General features: G+C 45.0%; 1 protein-coding gene across 2 annotated transcripts in view; it reads left to right on the plus strand.

The window, feature by feature from the left end:
• Positions 1–6,314: 6,314 nt before the first annotated feature.
• Positions 6,315–23,141, plus strand: part of TESK2 (testis associated actin remodelling kinase 2) — a 77,233-nt gene continuing 60,406 nt past the window's right edge. The window contains exons 1-2 of one of the 2 annotated variants that reach the window (XM_080602232.1): positions 6,315–6,566; positions 13,865–14,168. In XM_080602232.1, the coding sequence (XP_080458358.1) occupies positions 13,947–14,168 (222 nt within the window). In that variant the 5' untranslated portion in view covers positions 6,315–6,566; positions 13,865–13,946. Of the gene's footprint in view, positions 6,567–12,034; positions 12,206–13,864; positions 14,169–23,141 lie in introns of those variants that run through there. The other variant, XM_080602233.1, reaches the window with a different exon arrangement.

Below are 23,141 nucleotides of genomic sequence, written 5' to 3' on the forward strand. Positions count from 1 at the left end.
CCCCTCCTGCCCGTCAGCACTCACAGAAACCAGTAAGGAAGGTTTTGGGCTCCTCTGATTTGGGAAGGTGCCTTTTGGCCACGGCACAGTCCTTGCTGACCCTTTCTTGGGCTGCCTTGCTGGAGGGGGGCTTTGGGTCCCTTCTCCCACCTGGGTACGTGTGCCTGCAGCACTGTGGTGCAGGAGAGGAAGGTGGAAATAGGTCATTTTGTTCTGCCAGCGGTCACCTTCCCCCTCCAACACGGCTTCTCAGTAGCTCTGCCTCCATTTTGGGGGCAGGCAGAAGAGAGCGGGGGCGATCTGACCGTGCCAGAGCAGTGCTGATCGCGGTCTTCTATGGGCTCTTTCAAAAAGCCCATGAAATCTCCCCCCACTTCTTGGAAACGTATTTCTAACCTCTTACTGCCACCCAAAGTAGACGCGCTGTTTTCTGGCATCCCGTTAAGGCAGAAGTAATCGGGCCTTTACAAACTTCCCAGTCCTTAAGGGGAATTATTTGAAGCGCATTTACAACATTTGGGAAAGTTGCAGGAGCCTTCTGCTGCCCGGCACTGGGCACCACCCAGCCCCGTGTGCGGGGCCGGGGCACCTCCGCTCCTTGCGGTGCGCACCCCGGGGACCTCGGCTGGATGCGACCCACGCACACGTCCAACGCCCGCGTGCTTCTGACTCACGTCGCTTCTCTGGTCTCTCTCCGGAGACACCGAAGCTATATCTGTCTCAGCTGGCTTCTAGACAGCGGCTCTCAGTCGTCAAGGTTGCGGGTCCCTCCGCTTTAATTAAGCGTGTGTATGTGGCACGGGGGATTTTCAACAGCTGGGTGACAAGGAGAGCGTTGGGCTGGCGTTCCCCAAAGGGGTTGGTGAGCAGCACGATAAACCCGTGCAGATGAGCCCCCCTGCAGGCCAACGCTATTACTTTCTCGGCACTCCTCATTAGGGTTATGATTAACACATTAATGAGACACCTTGGGCTCCCCATAGCAGGGATGGGGCGGCTGGGAGCGAGAAATGTGTCAGTGTCGGCGTGATGCTTTCCCCACCGCAGAGAGGGGAACAAAACGAGGGAGCACTTTGTAATGTCCTGCTGGAGCACTGCCGATTTCTCATGAACAGAGAGAAATATTCCCCTTAGACGGCGGGTGGCAGCCCTCTGCGCGTGGATCACGCAGGGGCTGTGGTTTGCTCAGGGTTAGTCCCCTGGGATGTTCTCAAGGATCAAAGACACTCGTGCAAAACTGATCAGCACGTAGAGCAGCCAGGTCTGAGTAGCAAAGAGAGCTGAGGACTTGGAATATTTCCTGAATGAAAGTTTCACGCTCAAAACCCGCGGCACTGATTTCTGCCCCTGTCTCACTCTCTTTGCAGAGGCTTCATTTAGCTCCTGTCCTTTTGCTTCCGGCTGGCAGCCAAAGCAGGGAGCAGGCCAGGGATGGTAACTCTGATTATCTTCATTCAATAGGAAGAAGAGGGTAACAGAAAATAAGTGAGTACAAAATAGTGGGAGCAAAGGGGCTGGGGGGAGGAAAGGGCATGGGGAGGAGGAGGAGGAGAGATGCTGGCCTGGGAGAGAGGCACCAGCTCGGTGCTGGGGCTGGGTCTCTGTGGGGCACTAATGGTGCACATCTTGTGCTGGCCTTGCCCTGTGTCACCTGGCAAACCTGCTTTTTGGGGATGGTTGGGCATGATCGGCGTTGGGCTGGGGTAGAGGGACTGGAGCAGCAGCCCCGGATGGCTGCTCCCTGCTCCAGAAGTGCTGCGGGGCTGAGAGGGGCTGCTCCCAAAGGGAAATGACCCTTAAGGGAGCGGGTTTCAGCTCGCTGGGAGCTGACTGCCTGGTGCAGAAGAGAGAAGCCGAGGTGAGTCACTCCTCCTCTCCAAGCCTGAAACATTAAAACCGCTTTTTTTTAATCAAAGGAAAATTAAATCTCATGAGTCAGAGAAAAAAAAAAAAAGAATTTGCCAGAGCAGAAGATGCTGCTGGGTGACTCGCAGGCAGACAGAAGGAGCATTTGCTTGGCAGCCCAGGAGAGTACATCTCCTCTGCCACTCCTCCGCTGCACAGAGCGCTGCCATTCATCTATTTTTAATAACAGTGACACAGGCAGTGAACCTGACTTCAAGGCTGGGAGCTTTTTGTCCTTCCCCTGCGCATCTGTCCTGACTCATCTCCTCTCCGATGGCCCTGCGCTGCTCCGCACCCCGGCAGAGGAAGAAGGGGAAAGCAAAATGGGTACAAAAAAGTAGATCGGAGAGCAAAGCTCCAGAGGTAGAAAATTGTTTGGGGAGAAGAATGATAAACAGTGGGACTTTGCTGGCTCAGGGAGCCGGGCAAAATTAGGGGATTGGGAGACTGAATGTGCCTGGGGGCTTGCTGAGCTGAGCGGCATCTCAGGGAGCTGAGCAGGGGTCTGGATGCATGCACATTGTGGAGCTCCACAGGAAGCTCAGGCAGGGGGAACAAGGAGGTGCCTGAGCCCGGGGACTGGGGGTGATGAACTGAAGAGCTCTGCCCTGCCCTCGGTGCTTACCGGGCCTTTGTGGTCTCTTTGGGACCCCACCACAGAGCAACCTAGAATTTAAGCCTGTATTTTTGCAAGGTCTGAGGGGCTCTCCCAGGCTCGGGGTCGGTCTTGTCCCCCCGCCCCGTTGTTTGCACGTCCTTGTGGCCATCCAGCTCAGCGCCACTCCATAACCTCAGCACCACCAGCAGCTTGGCTGGAGCCCTGCTACGGCACTGCCGCAACGTGACGGGCCCTGAGCCCCAGCCAAGGCAGCAGATGGCCACGACGAGCAGGCTGGGAGGACAAGGCTGCGGCACCGGTCACAGCACGGCATCTGCCTAGCAGGGAGTACCCATCTGTCCCAAAACGAGCTCTCTTCGGTTCCTTGTGCTGCTGTCAGCCTCCTGTGCTGGCAGCCTCATGGAAGAGAAGAGTGGAGGATGCTCTGACAGGGGATGCTGCAGCATGGCTTTGTACATGAGGATGTGCTGGTTGCCTTGTCCTCATGGGCGGTGGGACAGCATCACTGTACTCTTCTTTACCACACATTTAAACCCTCGTGCAGAGGACAGCGTGCAAGCATCCCCACAGAGCCCTCCCTGCAGCCATGAGGATGGCTGGGACACGGTGAGGAGTGCATGGTCCAAACACATCCCCTGCCGCACGCTGCCCTGCTCGGAGCGGTGGGAAATGCCCTCTCATCCATGAAGGAGCCTCGCCTCGGTCTGCAAAGGCCATCTGCAAGGCAGGGAAGGGTGGGAGGATGCTCCTGCAGGGCAGCCGGTTGGGATGCTTTTTGAAATCTCAGGGGTTTGGTGTGTGACTGTGAGCCTACGGGGATCGTTACTTGCGGCTGTCCCATGAAATGTCCGCCTAGCACAGGGCAGGAAAAGGGACAGTGTTGACATTAGGCAAGGGGCAAATTCCAGGCAGTCCCTCTGGGACTCTCTCATCTGGCTCCCATGAAATGACTTCAGATTTCTGCTGGTGTCTAAAGAGGATGTTATTCCTTGAGGGGCTTCATCACATAAAATGCTTCATGGGTTAAGTCACTAAAATGCCTGCTCTCATCACAGTGCTGTGAAGTTACCCACTACCTTGTTCCTCTGGGAAGGCAGAAAGGCAGTCCCCTTTGCTTGATACTTCTTTCATTTTGCCCCCCACAAAACCTCCCTGCTGGGGACAACACCTGCTCTGCTGCCGTGGAAGCAAACTTGTGTGGCTTCATTGCAACATCTTTCTTCTTGGGAAGGAGAAACCTCCCAAACTTCTCTGCCTCCGGGGCATTTCCAAAGCCCAGTGGAAGGGAATTCCCCCTCCCATGCTCTCATCCACCTCTGATGCCTGTTTTTATTGCCACCCTGTGAGTGGCAGTAAAATCCTTGGCTGTTCTTTTGCCAAACCGGTTATATTTATAAGGCCAAAGTGATCTGTCTGAGGAAGAGTCAGACCGAGAAAGCAGTGGAGCAAACCGCAAGCCACAGAGCTGCTTTTTGGCATAGCTGATCTCCGCGTGGGGCAGCCAGCCCAGGGCAGGGGGAGGAGAGAGGAATACCTGCTCGGAGCTGAGCTTCCTGCCCTGTTCCCAGGCTGTGTGACCCTTCGATGCAAGAGAGAGGTGATTAGATCGAAGTACACCACGACATCCGCAAGACTTTTCCTTTGATATGTCCCTTTGAAGTGTCTTTTAATACGACGTTCATTTTTCTCTCTCCAGGAAACAGAAGGAGACTAAAAAAGCCACCCATCTTCTCCAGATGTTGAAGCTACGGATTTGTTGGGTATTTCTGCCAGCTGCAAGGAAGGACAGGGGGACTTTCTTAGACAAAGTTTCTGCTGTTGCTGTACATGCACATGTGGTCATCAGCAAAACCCATTCTTTTCCGCTTTCAAAACAAAAGCGTTGCCTTTGAGATAAGGTGGTAGCAGTGTTCATAAGACTATCCCATCTCCCAGGCCTTCTCGAAACATGGGTTGTTTGTGATATAAATCACAGGACCTCATGCAGTGCTATGTGTTTCCATTTGCAATTTAACTTTACTGAATTACACTGGCATATATTAATGCTGCTACTTTGTGCCAGCCCATGAGATAAATGTTTATTTATTGCTTATTACCAGTAAGACATTTGTAGACCAAAAGCAGAAGCAGCTAATATCTTGTCTGGAAACCAGGAAAGAGGTGAAATTTATGACAGGGAATTGGGGAAAGATGATTCACTTGCTTTAGTTCTGCGATTAGATCCCAAAAGGAGAAGTAATAAAAACCTGCCACCAGATGTCATCTTGCAGCTAACTAATAGCTTCCAACACGGCCGGGACTAGGGGCACAGGGAGATGAAACTGGAAGGCACTGATGCTTAAACAGGGTGCAGAGCAGCAGGGACCGCTGCGCTCTGACTTAGAGAATGGCCAAGGAAACCGAGATATTTCGGCGTGTGCTGCGTGAAGTCTTTTCAACTGGCTTGGTCAAATCCCAGCAAAATGTAAAGAGCTGAAATTTAACTCTAAAAAATAAGTCCTAAAAGATTGGTCTTACTGAAAAGCCCCATTCTGGAGCTCAGTTCTCCTGGAGTGTCAGAGAGCAGACTGACAGATCCGAGTAGTTCCACCTGTTCAGTCACAGATCAAAATATGATGGATATGCTAATCATTGTTTAATGGCTTAATTACAAAAGCTTCACTGCACCCTGTGCTTGAGCTGTCATTAGAATAGACATTTGCACATACTTGGTATTTAGCATTTGGGAGTGTGGGAAAATCACTGTTAGCAAGGGAAATCCAGGAGGAAAATGAAACAAATGATCAAAAAAAAAAAAACTATCTTTTTTTCCACACAAAGCACTTTTAATCTGTTACCTGTGCAGAATTACTTTTATTTTTTTATTTTTTATTTTTTCAGTTAAATTTACAGAGAACATCTCACTGTAAATTTGGGTGGAAATTCTAAGACTAAATTCAGTCGGTAAAACGCAGATTAGGGATTTTATCCCAGCTGTAAAACTCTGTTCACTGTTATCTGTAGAACTGGTGCTGATGTTTCCAACACGAAAGTCCCCCGAGCGTGTTTTGGATCAAGCTGAAAAGCTTAGATACAAAATTGATGATGAAGGGTAATGAGAAAACAGGATATATTGCTAATATCGCAAGGTTGAGCACCGCGTTCTTGTCTGAGAACATTTTTGGTTATAGTTCCTGCAGTTTGAATTGCTTGGGATTCGTTTTTTTGAATACAATACTCTACAACAGATGAACTTTTTTATTTATTTTTTATTTTTTGAGTTTCAGTAAAAATAGCTCAGATATTGCCAAAGATGAGGTCAGGGAAGAAAACATCAGTTTGGGTTAAACGCCGGGGCAGGAGGAGGCCGTGAGGCGCCAGGGCAATGGAAACCCCCCGTGCCCAGGCCGCGGGGCCTCCATGAGCACCTGGGCCCGCTGACAGCTTCACGCCCACCGCTGCCTATAAGCACGCGGGGATTGGCTCTCCTGCCCGTCCGTCGGAACGTGCGCCGCGCTCTTACTGGCTAACTCTCTTATTTATAACCCGCCCTCAAAGTCTGGCCAATGAGAGTGAGGCGCCCCTAGCAACGCCCCTCTCTCTTTCCTGCCGCTGGCTCCCGCTATCGTCCTGGGAGTTGTCATCCCTGCTCCCGTTGGTCGAGCCGCCTGCTTCTCAAGCTCCCCTCAGCCAATTAGAAAAGGGCACTCACGTGGATTACCTGCGAACCCCTCCGCGCCTGCCTTCCCCTCCTCCATTGGCCGCACCCCGCCGTCCATCAACCCTCTCCGGACTCCGATTGGTTACACGGGAGGGCGGTGGGTGTCGGGGTGCCGCCCCGGCTCTGGGGGCGGCTCAGTGGCGGTGGCGGTGGCGGCGGAGGCGGACGCAGAGGGAGGAGCCGCGACGCTCCCCGGCCCCCGGGTCCCGCGTCCCGCAGCCGGGCTCGCTCCTCACATGGGGCCCCCTCGCCTCCCCTCGGCGGGCCGCTGAGGAGCCGGGCAGGCCGCCATGACAGCCCCCGTCGGCCGCAGGCCCCGCTGGCGCCGCCGCCGCTGCTCAGGTAACGGCCGGGGGCGGCCCCGCAGCTCCGCGGGGGGTGCCCGGGCAGGGTGGCGGCGGGGGAGGCCTGGCTCCGGGGCGCTGCCCCGTGAGGAGGCGTGAGAGGAGGCTGAGGGTTGGGGGGGAGCTGCCCGGGGGCCTGCAGGGTCCGGGTGGGTCGCCGCGTTGAGGGGGGAGCTGCCCTGCGCTGAGGTGGGGGGCTCGCCCCTGGGGTCCCCTGACAGGAGGTGCCTGGGGAGCTGGAAGCTGAGCCTTCGGGAGCACCGCGCTGAGTTCTAGTCACGTTTATGGCCTCCTAAAAACCCTTACAGCTGATATCGAGGCTGGCTTTTGGGCAGCCTTCGTGCTCCAGATGAAATAATTTCTTCAAAACTAACCTTCTAGTAGGGATCGGAGGCGTAGGGTGTCTTCGTGGGCTGCAAAATCGCCGGGCGCACGGTTCCACGGGGTTAGTGAGGCGGTGGAATTTACAGCCGAAGATAAGGTGTTTTACGAGGAGCTCTGATATGCCCAGTGGGTTAGTCGTAAGGGTTTCTATTCAGTCATCAACTCTGGAAATTATTGTTGCATGCTGCGTTCTGACAGGCCAATAAAAGTGTCATTTTTGGACTTGTGCAGGACTGCACTGTGCAGCTGTAGACCCGGCTGTGTTACTTTGTTGTCCATTTTGTTTTGTTTTCACATAAAACTTGTACACAGAGCATGATTAGCTAGAACTGAAAGTACCTGGGTGTGCTCCTGTACCTGCTGCCAAGTGTCTGCCCTCCTGCGTTGGGTTTTCTGTTTTTATTCCCCCCCTCGCTTAGATCTTTCCCGCTCTTCTGTTAGGATGAACAGCTGGCGGTGGGAGCGGAGCAGAAGACAGGGACAGGCTGTGGAAGGAGAAAACTGGTCCAAATGCAGTGTTCTGGTGGTGTGGGCCTGCTGTAACCGAGCTGTACCCTCCACGTTCGTACGTGTGCTTTTGCCATTGTGATTCTTTATGCAAGTGACTTTGCAAACGCATGAAAGAAATGCAGGGCTAAGGGAGAGGGATGTTGCTTCTGTGCCTGCTGCAGGAAAGAGTGAAGCTTGTGGTTCCCTCGCGTCATAGGTTTCCTTTTTTCCTGTAGCCAAAACCCATGCATTTGCACAATGGCAACGCTTCTTATTTTATCCTTGTAGCGTGGTATCTTGCAGCCTGGTACAAAAAAAAGTGCTCTTCTAGGCAAGATCGAAAATGATCAACATTTATAATTATTATTTTTTTTTAGCCATTTTCCTCCTTATTAGCTCCTTAGTGTATTCATTTCATGTTGTGTATTTATCAGTAAGTACATCTGATAATCAGCCGCTGTGTCCTGATGGCTCCATCTGTTGTCTGCTGCCAAGTCCTCTTTTTGACTTAGTTAGTAAGCTTCTTTTCATATGGCCCTGTCACTTTTTCTTAAGTTGAACACATTTCTGGTAGTGGCTAGGCCACTTTTTTATGTGGTTGTCCCCTCGCCTGCACTGGAGAGCTGTGACAGCGTTTGCAACCAGCAGGGGATTTGCTTGAAATAACTTTGCTTTTGAAGCCCGACTTCATACACTCCGGGTCTGTGGCTCGCAGCTGTGAGCTATAGATTTCCTCTCGGTACCCGAGGTGCTTCAGGTTGATGTGTAAATACCACCGGTGTCTCCAATAACACAGCAGCAGATTTGGGATGCCCCGTTCTCCAAAAGGTCACAGAGGAGTTATCAGGGACCCTGTTACTGTTGTGTTTGTGCTGCCAGTACCTGGCGTAGACACGGTACTGGGTGTCTTAGGGAGGCTTGAACCCAGGAACATGGGCTGGAGCTTCAGCTGTATTCGAGTGATGCATTTTAAATATCTGTGGTGATTACACTTTTAGATGGAAGATGCAAATACTGCCCGTCTTTTGTGATACACATGATGATGTGTATAAATCATCAGTCAGATATGAAACCCAGCCTGCTTTCTTTAGTTTCACCCCGCTTTCAAGCATTCTTGTTCTCTCTCCTCGCCTTTGCCGTGCTGGGTTTTCTCGCCGGCTGCACCGAAACAACGGAGAGTTGCTTCCTGCCTGCCGTGAGAACCCTGCAGACAGCTCTCAGCCCTCAGCTATAAACCTGGCGGGGCGGCTGGGGGGATCCCTTGATTACAGAGGTGTTAAAATAGAAAGGCTTCGATTCCCTTTGTTTTGGTCGGGAGCTAAGCAAACGTCAGCCTGCTGCTTCTCGGCATCTTTACCAAGCCCTGTAGAAGCATAGGGAAGGCCACTGCCTTCGGGATGTCATGCAATTTTCATGTTTTCTTAGGCAAACAGAATATATTAAGGTTGTCTGTTTGAAGCAGCAGCTGTGTACTGTGTGTGATCTACCTGAGTGTGATGGTTTGACTCTGCTACTACGTTAGAGGCTGCCCTGTGCGTTGGTGTGACTACAGCCAGGCGAGGAGACAAACAGATTTTTGCAAGGCCCGTCTGTACAGGTTCACTTTTGTTTTTTATTTGGACTCGAGAAGCTGTTGGCAATTCCTTACTGTGGGCATAAGGATCGAGTGGTTTTTTTTTTGTTGTTTGTATGTTTTCCAATTATCTGCCTTCTCAGTGTGTGCCAGGCTTTATGCCCGTGCTTTATACGAGTATTTTTAAACCTACAGCGTTGGTCTCAAAGCCCAGGCTTTGCAGTAAGTTAATGTCTCGTCTCTTTCTGGTTTCAAACTTGGCTGCAGTCACAAAATAAGTGAACTGTTTGTTTCAGCTCAGCCTCTTGCGAGGTTTGTTTGCATTACAAAACCGTGGTGCGGCTTAGCAGGCTCCCAGTTTCTGGGCTGGTGTCGCCGTCCCTGGGCTAAGGCAGGTCTCTCCTGCGTAGTGCCACCCCTAGCCGTGCGAGGTATATGTTGTGGAGGTGCTGGTCAGAGCTAGGAACTATCCCCAGCAGGGGAGAGGCGATTAAAGCAAAATATTACCGAAATGAAAGTAGGAAATGTTGGGGTTTTCACATTCAAGTGTCGTGTTGTGACTAAGACGTAAGGCTGGACCCGGTGACTTCCCCCAGTAAGCAGGCAGAAAAGATTTCAGCCTCAGGATGAGCTGGGCCAAGCGCAGTGCGAGCCCTGGTGCTGGTAGCTACCCTGTCTGTAAATATTTGATGTTACCTTTCTCCCAAAGACAGGAAGCCAAGTTAGGGACAAACCAAATACCTTTCCTCTGTTAGGACAGCGAATTACTGCAGTTACTGTGGAGAGCTTGGCTCTCCTTACCTATTTAGTTTGATTTCTTATGTTTTGCTCCCCCCTTTTTTCCCCTCTCCTCCAGGCTAATGACCTCAAAGTCAATTCAGTCTCTGGAAGATTTTGTTCTTTACAATCCTTTGAAGCTTTTCTGAAATTTGCAAGTTACTAGAGGGAATTCTCCCCCCTCGCCTCCCAGCTATGTTGTTGAGTGGCACTTGCCAGCATAATTCCTCCCTGTTTTTGTAGTGCTGGGCTTTTAAACTCCATCAGACTATGGGTTTAAATAGTTAACTCTTGGCAAATGTCTTATGTCAAAGCTTTGGCATCTTGCTCTTCAGAAAACCTTTTCAAATTAATAACATGCATCCACCAGATTTATGGCTTTCCAGGCTGAATGCCTAGCGACAGTCTTCTGTGTCTAAAAATGGTTGTTGTTGTTGTTAGGGCCATCTTTTAGGAAACTTTGACTTTTAAGTGCAAATATGCACGTGTTATGAAGATACCGGGGACAAAAAAAAGTGTCGGTAATGAGTTGAAACCGTTTTGGAGGGATCTTGTTTTGCACCCTGAGGCATTAAAGGGATGCTGCTGAAGCTGAGAAGCTCGCTCTGTTTTTATGTCTACGAACGGTATGAAATGCTAAGCACTGGCTAATGTATCTCACTTGTTCATTTTGCGTTGATGTGCGGGATATAACTTGATGTGCTGTTGTGGGGTTTCCATCTTCACATGTTTTCAGGCTTAGACATTGGGTTTGTAAGTCAACCCCCTCATTAACCAAGTAAATGCTGGTAGTATTTGTAGTCAGTTCCACAACTCAAAACCCAATGTGTTCATGCGGCGGAGAAACTGATCTTAATGTACTCTTAACTTGGCTTGTTTGTTTCTTGCTTCAAGGTTTGTTTTTAGACCGAGAAATTAAAATGTGGTAGAGTATGAAACCTACAATTGTGCTTTTCAGCAATATAGCGAATGGATGAGCGGGGCAGGTTCTGCGTTTTGACAAATGTGTTTCTAAAACATCTTGGCTTGGCAGAGTGGGGTGCATTTTTGTTGTGGTAAGGATGTCAAAAAAAGCGGTCTGGAAGCTGGAAAATTTATCGGGAAATGTTTTTAGAGTGCTCGGTGTCTTTTCTTAGCTGGTCCTTGAGCACAGCTGAAGAATCTTTGAGCTGAACTTTAGTATTAAAGAACAAGCAAACAAACCCAACAGCCTTTAGATCTGCAGCAGGTCGGTCTTGCATTCTGCTCAGTGCACTTTAATTAATCATACAAGGTAGTAAATTAAAGTACCTCAGACTGATTTGACAGTCAATTAAACCTTGGTTGATTTGACTGAGAATGTGATCATTAGTGTAATTGGCCAAAATGACAGGAGGCCCGCTTGGAAGTGTGCCCACTTGAAATTTTCCTCTAATTCTGTGTATGCAATCCTGGGCAGAAAGTTGGACAAATGGAGCTCTATCCTAATAATTTCCAAGGATTTCGTGTGGCTGTCTGGAAATAAGGCAAGCTTTAGCAGGCAGAAATTGAAGGGACGGGTTACTTGGGAATCCAGATGGCAAAGCCTTTTGGGATTTATGTTGTGTGAAGTGCTTTGAATCTCTTCTTTCATTGTGAGATTTGTACGGAGTTTTGCGGAGTTTGCCATGTGATTTCAATCAGAAGGATGTGTATGTGTGAGGGTGGTTTTTTTTTTTTTTAGTAGATTAAGCAGAGTATATGGGGAGCTGATCTTCTGTTAATGGTATCTGGATGCTTAAGACAGAGGTAGGTTTTTCTTCCTGTTTAATATCACTTACCTGAGTTGGTGTCTTCCTCTAGCTAGAAAACAGCAGTCTTATTGTCTCATTTTTTGGATATATCTTGATATAGCTCTGATTTGTTTGCTGGGTCGCAATGCAGATGGGTTGTTTCACTAAGTTTTGGGGGGGGGTGTGTGTCTGCAAAAACTTCAGGGTGCACCTCATGGGAGTCATGGCACTGAGTGTCAGACTGGGCGCTGCTGGGGCAAAACCTTGCTCCTTCCCTTAGGAAGTGCCTAGTGCAGGTGGGTGCTGCTCTGCTAAGTGCTAAAACATTGCTTCTTCAAGTCCAGCAGGCTTCTTGGTCAGTCTCCAACCATACTTGTCTTTTGTTCCAGAAAACGACTTGTTAACACCATTGTTTCCTGCCTCTCCTCCTTCCACAGCTAGTTCTTTCTTCATCTCCTTGAAAAGCAACCAAATGTTAGTTCGCTGCTCTCAGATCAAAAAGAATTATTTGAGTACGCTTGGAAGATCGTGGGCACTTTCTCTGCAGCTGAGGAGCTTCCCTGGGTTATTTCTTCTCTCCGGGGAGAGCGAGCGGGCTTTGTCGTCCCGTGGTACTCCTGTACCGTTTCCAGACCTTCAGGGCTCGTGGGGCAGGAATATGAGGTCAGAAATTGGATCCTGATCTTCTCTGTGGCAGTCGGCCACGCTATAACGTTAGATGATGTAGTACTAGCATCTGAGAAGTGCAGGAAGCTCACGCACGGGGGAGTCTGCACATAAAGTTTTGTAGGAATGCCGCAATGTGGGATTTGGTAGAGATTAAATTTTCTTAACCAGGTCCTCGTAAGGCTCTCCTATACTGTCCCCCCCAACCCAACCCTCATTCAGAGAGGTGAGTTGTAAGATACTTGAAATAAACACCAGCACAGGCCTTGGGGGGGAAAAGTTTTTGTTTCTTCTCGGAGAGGACAACCTCAAATTAATTCCATGCAATCCAACAGAGCTAATTCTGAAGGCAGGGAAGGGCTGTGTCTTTCTGACGGGTTGGCACAGCATCTCTGAAGGATACGCTGCATACAAGATGTGTATAGCAGGGCTGCTGTGTATTCAGAGGACAGCTGGTGTGCCTCTGTTTTTGAGATGCTCTTCAAATTTAGTGTATTGTTCAGGTTTTGTACATCTGTGTACATACAAGTATAAGTGCCTCATCTGCTCCCTGCTTTGTGATTATTTTGTCTACCACTTTATATAAAAAAAAAGTTTGCCTTCCCCTTCCAGTTTTTCATTCACCCTCAAAAAAAAAAATCCTCCTTGTGAGTGCCCACTTTGTTCAGGTTTTGTAGGGGCTTCACTGAATCGCTGTAAATGAACAGTTAAGTGTGGAAAAGATGAATAACCTCCTGACTCTAAGGTTTAAAGGGAAAAAAAAAAAGTAGGCCACCTGTCAGGTTTGCCAATCCAAGTTGGATTTGATGGGCTCCAGAGTCATCCTGATTACTTCATCATCCTCTTACACAGAGAAAAAAAATTCCCTCAGTGTTGTTTTTTCTCTTTTTTCCCCCTTCGTACTTGGCAAATGTATCTTATTTCCTGTGTTTGCAGTTGAACTGAAATTAATATAGCTTTAAAATTGTGTGCGTAGAGAATTGTTCTGGCAGTTTCGTACAAGAAGCCTTTGTTTTTGTAGCAGGATTGTTGATCATTTTCACAAATTTGGGGACTAGATCTTTAGCGGGTATAGACTTGTGTTTTTACTAGTTAAGAAATTGGTCTTGGAACATTCATAGGTGGAAGTTTAAAAAAAAAACAAACACAAAGCTTTGGGTGCTTCAGCTACTGTTATTGACAGCTAATAAGTCAACTGAAAGTTGATCTGTTTTTTATAGTGAGGCATCTTTTGTTCAGCCCCTAATGTTGAATGGTTTCTTGCAATAGCACTAGATTGGTCACCAGCTGCTACCGAAGTAGCATAGAAAATAACATTTTGTGGATTTCCTACTACTTAATTGTTTGCTATAGCAACCAGAACTTAAATAGTGTGTGTGTGAAAGCCCTTTGTTATCATTTAAAGTTTTGAGCTCGAAACCTATTGATTTCTTAATAGCCAGACTATAGAATATTTCCAGGACTCTAAAGGAAAAATTCATTGGATTGTCTATCTTTTTTAGTGCTACTGAGTGGTTGGTTGTGTGTGTGTTTTGTTTTTTTACACCAAAGATATCTTCTGCTTTTCTTATTCCCTTACACTGGTTGTGTTGGAGTCCTATCAAACATGATTAGATATTTTTATAATAATGACCATCTCAATTTCTTGTGTTTTAGCTTCCAACAAGAGTAGAGAAGACAGCAAAGTACCTAAGATGTGAGAAGTCCTCCCTTAGCAGAAGAAAAGCCTGTTTTCAAAATGGACCGAAGTAAGCGGAATTCAATAGCAGGATTTCCACCACGCTTGGAGCGCGCTGAGGACTTTGACGGTGGCACTGGAGGAGATGGGACTGCATCCCAGATCGGAAGAGTTTGGACCTCTTCGTACAGAGCCCTGATAAGTGCCTTTTCCAGACTAACCCGTCTTGATGACTTCACATGTGAGAAAATCGGCTCTGGTTTCTTCTCGGAGGTGTTCAAGGTGTGTGTTTTGTTCTTCCCTTCATGTTGATTGTTTTGTGTTTGGTGCTGAGAAGTATAAGAGCATCAACAGAAGTGCTTCTTTCACTGAAGTTAGCTGTTATTGTATTGGCTTTACTTAAGTGATGAAGAACTTGCAGGACTCCAGTTATTTCCTTTGTCCCTCTTCCAGCTGTTTTTTTATCATTTGTAAGTTACTTGGGGAGTTGCAGAGGCTATTTGTGAGAAATAACATGAGCTAGAAAATAACTGGTTTATCTTTGGTCCCTGCCACATATTTCTGTGTTTGTGTAGTGTATTAAACCCCAGTGGCTATTTGGTTCCCTCATATTTAAGTTTGGATGTCTTTAATGTAGCTCAATTATTAAGTTTGTGAGATTGTTCTTACTCCTTTGCCAGTTTTTTGACTCAACTCAAGATGTGCCAGTGTTAGGAGATCTACACATAGTTACTGAGTTTGAAACAACAAAATGTGTTGCACTGCAGCTACAATACATTCAGCTACTGTTCTCTATTTCCTTTGCTTCTTGTTATGCCATACCTCTAACTCAAATAGTCAGAGATTGCTTCATAGTAAATAATAGGAATAAGAAAATCAGAGATTGTCAGTGACTTGCTGCTACAATATCTGAAAAGTGGTTAAGGACACGGAAAAGCAATTTGTGACACCGTACAGGAAGTTCCAGTTTTACAGTAGCATTTCTTATGTCTTGACTGTTCTGCTAAGGTCTATTGTAGAGGAGCTGAGTCAACATTGAGTTGACTTCTAGGCTTTCAGGCACTGCAAAAAATAACTTGTTTCCTTGCCTTAGTTCCTGGCTTTAAATGAACTCGCTCTCCAACTTATTTCCATTTCAGTGAAATGCCAGAAAATATCTCACGGTATATTCTGTCCATTCCATGATACTTAATGTGATCTTTAAGAATTTAAACTAAGAAACGTTTTATCCAGCTTTACTGCTGTGAATAGATATGTGAATTAGAAAAGGAAAATTATTTTTGCTGTTTTAATGCTCAAAGGCATTCCCATCTCTGTATGTATATGTCCTCTTGTGTGAAGGCAAGTTACTCCAAAATTTTTTTTTCTTTACCTAGGTATATGGAAATTTAATTTCCCCTAACACAAGTTTTTATTTCTGAAGTCCCTTTTCTTTCTTTTGAAAGAAAGTTTTGTATGTTGGGACTTCAGAAAGTGTTGTAGTCAAACAGCTGCATGTGTGAACAGATTTACTGGGTGAAATAAGTAACTTTCTACCGTACATTGGTGAGGAACATCATGGAAAAGTGCCCTGAGGCAAGATGCTTGCATATCCAGCAGAAAGGTACGGTATTGCCGATCATTAGGAAATGAAAGTGAGTGAGTGGGTGGGGAAATGGTTAAAAGAGAATATAACTTTCTATCATACATAGTTATTGATTTATTAAGAATATCTTATTTTAAGAGAGCACTTGTTTCAGGTAGGTAGTGGCATACAGAGGTACGCATTTATTTGAGAACTGTTGGTTGAGAGAAATCCTTGATACCTGATTTACCTTCCTGTGCATAAAGGAGTCCGCTAACTTTTGAACAGCTTTCCCCTGCCATTCCCATTTTCAGCAGAACTAAGCTAGGCACCTTTTGGGGTGAGTCAGCAATCAGCAGCATTACTCTAAGAGCTGGTAGTAATCTGGGTGTCTAGTGTCTGTTTTTCTAGAAACAGCTACAGACCTCCTGCAGGGAAACAACGAGTGATAAAGCCTTTTCTTTCACATCAGTTTCAAAAAAAGGTTCTCCCTTCGCTTTTGGCACAAACGGGTGAGAATGCATTACAACCTTGTCTTAGATGTGGTTCCACACTTATTTAGGCAGGTTTCTGTTTTGCTAGTTTATCAGCCTGACCACTTCTGTCATTAATCTGACTGTGCTGATGATCAGATTTCATGCAAGAACCTTGATGTGCTTCCAGGAAAGGAAGCCTCGTGGTTTGACACAGTCAAAGTTCAGTCTGATCTGCAGGCTCCCTGGTAAGCGATTGAACTTGAGAAGAATCCTTGATAGTTCTAAACTCGCTGCATAAGTAACTTTGCAAAGCAATGAAGCTTTCCCTTTAAATTAGTGAAAGGTATCTCAGAAAAAAATGTCACCAGAGCTTTTTCAATTATGTATTTGTCTATTGTTTAGTGAGCATCATGCATCAGGTTTGCTCATGTGATTTAACAAAGAATACTTGCACTGTTTTGAGGGTTTGGGATTTTTCTTTTGCTACACAACTGACAATTGTTTTCAGTGATTTGTTCCCTTCAATCCTTTTCTGCGGAGACTCCTTTTTTAATACAATCTTTCAGAGTGGATAGAAATTGCCTTCTCTTAATTTGGGAATATGAATACATTATAGCATCGGTGTGTGTATATGTTAATGGTTGCATATCCTATGAATGTTTTTATAGCATTTCTAGGGCACCTTTACTCACACAAACGAAGCTTTGTGGTTTATTCAGCATGAAATATTACACTAGCCTTTTGATTTTTGTTTGCTGTCATTGTAGCAATTTGAATTCACCTGAATGCTGAATATTGTAGAAATGACTTTAGAAAAGCGGAACTTTATCAAAGACCAGTAGCCTAGTTTAAGTCAGCCAACTGACTGTTTCCTGTTTTAGTTTTCGATGGCAAGTGCAGAACATTGATGTTTGCTCTTAGATTGAACTAGGCAAAGGCTGTTTTTGTAAATGTTCATTTCCCAGCCGTGATCCAAAATCTTTAAATTCTTAGCTGGGAAGACTAGTAAAGACTGATGGAGCTATAAGTAATTGTGGGGGAGATCGTGCTGAAACTAAATACAGTGTAAGGAGATATTTTATAATAAATGTTAACCGCATGTGTAGGAACAGCAGTCAGACTAAAATCTGTGATCCTCCATTCACATAGATCTTCTGCTTCAAAGCCAGTAATAAATATTCAGGTTCCTTCAGGGGTTCTTGTTGGCTCTGTATTCCGTAGCTGAACTTCTGAGAGAGACTGGAAATACTTTTGGTACTTTGAATGCTAAAAGAGGACTTTTTTGCAGTTTATTTTTTGTCTGTACAGGGATCATAGATCCAGCAGAGAATTGTACAGGTTCAAGGTTGCTTGTGTTTGCATGTTGGGAAGTTTGTGTTGCTGTACAGGTGTGGTCACTGGAGAATTTGAGTTTTTTGACTGTTACAAGAAGCATGGTGAAGTCTTCTGATGTCCAGGGAAGAACGCTTGGTTTTGTCCTGGGCAGTCCTGGATACTAAAGTTATTTCACTGCGGATAGTTCTCCTGTTTTAAGTATGCTTGGCCATCTAATTAGCAGTATTATCAGAAGATAATTCCAAAAACAGGAGCAAAATAATCTGTGTCACTCTAATTCTGTTGTGCGGGGCTACTTCACTGCTGTCATAATGATGGGCTTGCCTGTTGAAAGCTCCCCCCTCCAATAGCCAGGGAGATAGCATATAACAGGGAGAAAAGTAATTTGTTTTTGTCAGGGAACGCGCTCTGAGAAAACTGTTGAAGCTAGTCTAACCTCTGATTATCTTTGGGATAAGCAGAGAGCAAAGTTGAAGACAGAACTCAGGTCAACCAGGCCACAGTCTTGACCACCTTGAATCATGCTTTTAACCTCGTAGGAGTTGAGCGAGCTACTATTAGAAATTAATTGTCAGAGAAAAAATAATCTGATCTTATGAAATATTCAAAGCAATTAAGTCAATATCATTTGTATCTTAAGCATATGCCTGGGAAAGTTGCTCATGTGAGCAGTGGAAAAGGTGCATAATACCTTTTAAAAAAAGTTGTTTAATAGTGTATGAGCAAAGAAAAGTATGTGAATATAAAATGTATGAGATGTAATGCAAAATTAACGACCTTTTAGAGCTGAAACATTAAGCAGATGAGCATGGGTGTCTCCAAAAAATGTTTGAGATGGAAATCAGCCCTCCTGTTTTGGCTTACATACTGTGGCCTTCCCGGGCTGTTACTGAAAGCACCAAGCAATGGGTTTTGTGCTCCCCTATAACTCGAGATCCTTTCTGCAGAACTTCAGGCTACACAGTTTTCCCATTTTTGCATTTGTGCAGCAAATTTCACCTACTAATCCCCACAGGGTTAAATGCCTTTTTGTGCTTCAGGGTTGTGAAGAACACTCATATATAATTCTTTTTTATAAAATACTAACTAGTATGGTAATGTACTCAGCTGGTAGTTCTGTTACCTATGATGGACATTACCCAGTACAATTCATGTTTTGTAGCACTTTGGATGCTATGGCTGTAAGGCACGTCGTCATGCTGGTGGGCTTGGACTCTGGAACATGACTGTGGTAAATCTGAGAGATCCTACTATATGGCTTTCCCAAAAGTGAGATTCAGAGCTGTATTTTTTTTTTGTGTTTTATGACTTGATTGCTATTTTTCTTGATTGACATCTCTGTCTATAATTTTCAGGCCGTGAGGAAGAGTCCAGTGCGGAGTTTGATGTTGAGCAGTAGTCACTTTCCTCTTTTGGCCTTTGAACTAAGTTTGACAGAACTTGCTATCTAGAATAAACAATGCAAAGTAAGAACTGTAGAATGGGGTGAATGATGGATTTACTCGTAGGACTTCAGAAACAAAGGTTGAGAGACAAAGGTTACAGGCCGCTTGACCAAAAAAAAAGTCTATTTTGTCTGACATGAATATCTATTTTCATGTTAGGCTTTACCCATTATGTCTTATGGTTAAACTGGATGTTTGAAAATGAAGGAAGGCATCATGTACTTCTTAAGCAGTTAAAGCTTAGAAAGCATATTAGATGATCTATACCTACTGCCACGTAATCAAAGGTCATTATGTTTTAGCAGTAACTGGTATTTTGTCTAAAGCACGCTGGCGTGACATACAATACAGGGTTTGCTTTTCTTCAATTCTGAACTGAAGACCTCAAAAGCAATATGAATGATTCCAGTGCTTAGTGTTTAATCTCCCTGTTGTGAAGTCTCTTGGGCCTGTTAGTCTGCCCAGTCATTGTTAGTGTTTCTTGGCTGGGCTGGAGTCTTTAGTACCTCTACCTTCCTCACTGTAAAAAAAAAATGTGCGTTATCAAGTTATATTTTGACCCTTTTGATGTGTTACGTAGTCCAAATTTGTGTTTTTTTTCCTGCCCTGAGATTAACCTTGCTTTTGCAATAGAGGTTTAAGTCTTTCCAACATCTTCTCCAACGTATTTTTCTTTTTAAAGTGGGCATAAAACTGAGTGCCCTAGTTTTGTTCTTAACAATGACATGTCCAAACTAGCCTTTTGCTTTGCCACACTCTTTACAACACGAACGCTTGTTATCGTAACACAAAACTTATGTTGTGTTTTTTGTTTTATGGGACTCCTACATACATCTTCATGTTGCTGCTCACTGGACATGGATCTCCTGCTCTGTACGTACAGCCTTCAGTCTTTGTTTCTAGTGAAATTTTTTATTTGGGTGTGTTGGTTTTTGCTCAGATGCGCCTGAGGCGTGACATGTCCTTCCCTACGTAGTGAAATAACGAGAACAGGACAATGCCACAAACTTAGGATTTGAATTTATCTCAGTGGTAGCTGTCATCAGTGAGCTGGAAGTGAACACAGCATTGAGTAACACGAGGCCTAGCTCAGTTCCTCTGGAAGCTCGGTAGAAACTTCCCCATTTCATGCTGCTTTGTTGTGCACGGCTGTAGCTTGAGCTATCACTCATATTTAACCTACTTACAGCAGCTTATGGCACAAAGTCGGATGTCTTGCAGAAGTCTGTGTGTTTATGTATATAGCTATTGTAAGACTTGTCATTTTATACAATGACTTTAATAAATTGGATCACCAAATTTTAAATTAACATCCTTTCCGAGCTCTGTTTATTAGAACTACTGTAGTCTCCTTAGCTGAGCCATGCTCAAGTACATGTGCTCTGTTCTTGGCAGATATTTTCAGCCTGTCCTTAAAACTTCCATTATAGGGGATTCTGGAACCTCCTTTGGTGTAGCCAGGCCATGTTTTTGTTATTATTTAATATTATTATTATTAAACTATCCTTTTATAGCTAGGACTTCCTAGTTTCAGTTGTTTCTACAGCTGGTCATGTCTGTTTGCTTCTTGGCTCTAAAAGCAACTCCTTACTGACAGAGGGTTCAGTTTTCCTGTGGCATTTAATGGTTTATCATGTCAACAGAGGCCTTCTTCCAAGACTAAAATGTCTGTGAATGTGTGGAAGGAAGAAGGGAGCTATTTGAGTAGTTTTATAAATGAGTCTGTGGAAAAGAGAACGCCAGTTTAGATTAAAAGGAGAGGATGACTATTAAAAAAAAAAAAAAAGACATGAAGAAAGGGCAGAAAAAACGGGCAACAGAAGCTGAATTCATAACGAAGGTGCTGCCGGTTGGCTTTCAGCCCATGCTCAGACAAACTCTGTTGGAGAAGGGATTGGAAACCAGTGGCTCAGAGTCTGCAGGTAACACTCTCCAGAACCGGAGTCTTCATTAACTCGGGTTTTGACAGATTATCAGACATGCAATATATGAATTGTCAGCATGTTTTAAATCTAAATGCAGGTCTGTGTGTTATTGCCGGGCTCAGCAGGATGGCCAGGAATAGAGCTGGTACAGAGCTCCCTCCCATTGCTGGAGGGGGTCCCCTGCTGCAGGACAAGTCCCCAGCACGCTCCCAGGACCGCTTGAGCTGCTCCCTGCTGCCTCTGTGTGCACCTGTTTGCTGCGTAAAAGGGATGTCAGGTCTTCAGGGCTGTCAAACCAATACCTTTCGGTAGCCCTGAATTCTTTTAAGGGGGGAAGTGAATTAAATGTCAGCATAAATCAAGGAGGTTCTGAGCATTCCAGCCACAGGAGTTTTTTTAGTCCTAACACACCCTGTTGGTTATTATTTCAGAACTTTCAACATAAACACTGGCAATGCAAAAAGGGTTATTTATTTGTTAATATACCAAGTGAAAGGTTGAATTTGGCTCTTAGTACAACTCTGGCTTTTACTTTTGAACAATTTTAGTGACTTTGAGGCTTTGCTACCAGACTTCAAGCCAAAGTTACATTCTTCAAGTTGGCATTAGTATCTCCAGGAACTTAACTGTGCAGAATGCTTTTTTATTTTTTATTCTATGTAGAGGGAGACAGGAAGAATTCTTATGTAGAGGAAGACAGGAAGTCTGTTGGTTTTCTTTATGGTAGCTGTTGTAAGTAAAGTATGAAGAAAGCTCATACAGATGATGGAAAGCAGGTCTCCCAGCTGCTTTTTCACTTCCTCTGTAGGTTTTTACCATCCCTCTGCCAAGGACTCCTGCTCTCCCAGCTCAACCAGTTGAAGGAGGTGTTATGTGCATGTCTTCATGGGAAACCGGAGTAGCTTAATATACTTCTGGAAGTTTTTCAGTCCGGTGTGGCTTGTGATGCAACCATTCCTCTCTCGCTTCAGTTAAATTAGTTCTTCAGATACCTGTGAGTTAGCATCTTCTGTTGCAGTAGTCTCTACTATCAGCTTTAAAGAGTGGTTTAAGCAGATGTCCATGAGGAATGACAGGCGAAGCTCTTTTTGGCCTGGGATATAGAGGGATGAAGAACTAGATGGCATGAAGTCTTTTCCAACCCTATGCTTTTGATTTCACAAATGCAAAGAAAAACATGAAGATGTACAGCATAGGAGGAAGGTCTAAATAGCAATATAAATGCCAAGCTTGACATAAGCCAAATATGCAGAGAGGAATTATGCCTAATAGACAAAAATTAGTTTCTAGGAAAAATTAAGTGCAATTATCTCCAGTATGTTGCTGATGACAAAAAGAAAACTTATTATGGCACTGCAAGTCTAGAGATGTATTACAAGTTCACATATGCACTGTGTTAACAGAGTTATGACTGTAGCAACACTAAACGTCATATAAATGGGTCTCTAAGACTTACTTTCTGTCATCTGTAGGAACTTTCTTCATGCTCTACTTAAAATGATTGCCACTTTGTATTAAGGATTGAAATAGTAACACTGTCAATTTAAAAGTTAGAATATCTTTCTGGATTAATAGGCTGTAGAAACCCTGCAAGCTTGAATATGTATCTTGCACAGTTAATTTGTTGCCTAGGTTGGCTTTTTTTTTTCTGAAACTGAATCATAAGGAAGCATTTCTGGTATTCTGGATAAAAATACTCTGAAGCGGCAGCATTGGCATAGAAGTCAGCTGATAATGTGAAATTTCACAAGATACCTCAAATCTATCTCATGCTTTGTCCTTTTTACTTCAGTTTCAAAGTTCTCTCATTTTCCAATACGCTGTTTTGAGCATTCAGTGTAAGGTTTGTACTAAGAAGGGATCCTCTTCAGTTGCCTCTGGAATTACCAGCCTGTTCGGAGCCCTGAGCCAAACGTAGGTGCTCTTCAAAAGCTGCGTAAAATACTAGAGGTGAGATCACACAGTATTCTTGATATTTGTGGGACCATTTGATAGGCTTAAAAGGTATTTTATTTTAGTTACCCTATAAAGTATTTGTAGGAAACTGCCTAGTTGTATGTAAATACTTTTTCAGCATCAGATATTTGAGTTTTCTTAAGCTGGGGAACTGTAGAACATGGTGCCAATACATCGGGGGAAAAAAAGAATATAAACAGTGTCTAATAACTGGAAAAGTGGTTCAATTAATCATTTCAAGCTTAACCTAGTCAGTGTATAAAAATGTCATTACGGTGCATAAACAGTCTTATAATGAGAAAACAGATTTCTCAAACAATGCCTTTTTCTTATCCCTTTGTTTGAGGAAAAAGGCATAACAAGGCCCAATGGCTATTAGCTGTAATGAGAATTATGCCTATTCTGAAACGTTAAGTGGCTGTGGGAACAGTCTCGCCTAACCAGAATTGTCTGCTCTCTCCTGTTAGATTCGTTGGTGATGTTTGGAGCCATCCTCGTTTTTAAGAGTGTTCTTGATTAAGCATGGCCAAGAGTTGAGATGCTTACAGCTACCA

This window comes from Anser brachyrhynchus, assembly GCF_964034855.1.
Source record: "Anser brachyrhynchus genome assembly, chromosome: 8".
Classification (NCBI taxonomy): Eukaryota; Metazoa; Chordata; class Aves; order Anseriformes; family Anatidae; genus Anser; species Anser brachyrhynchus.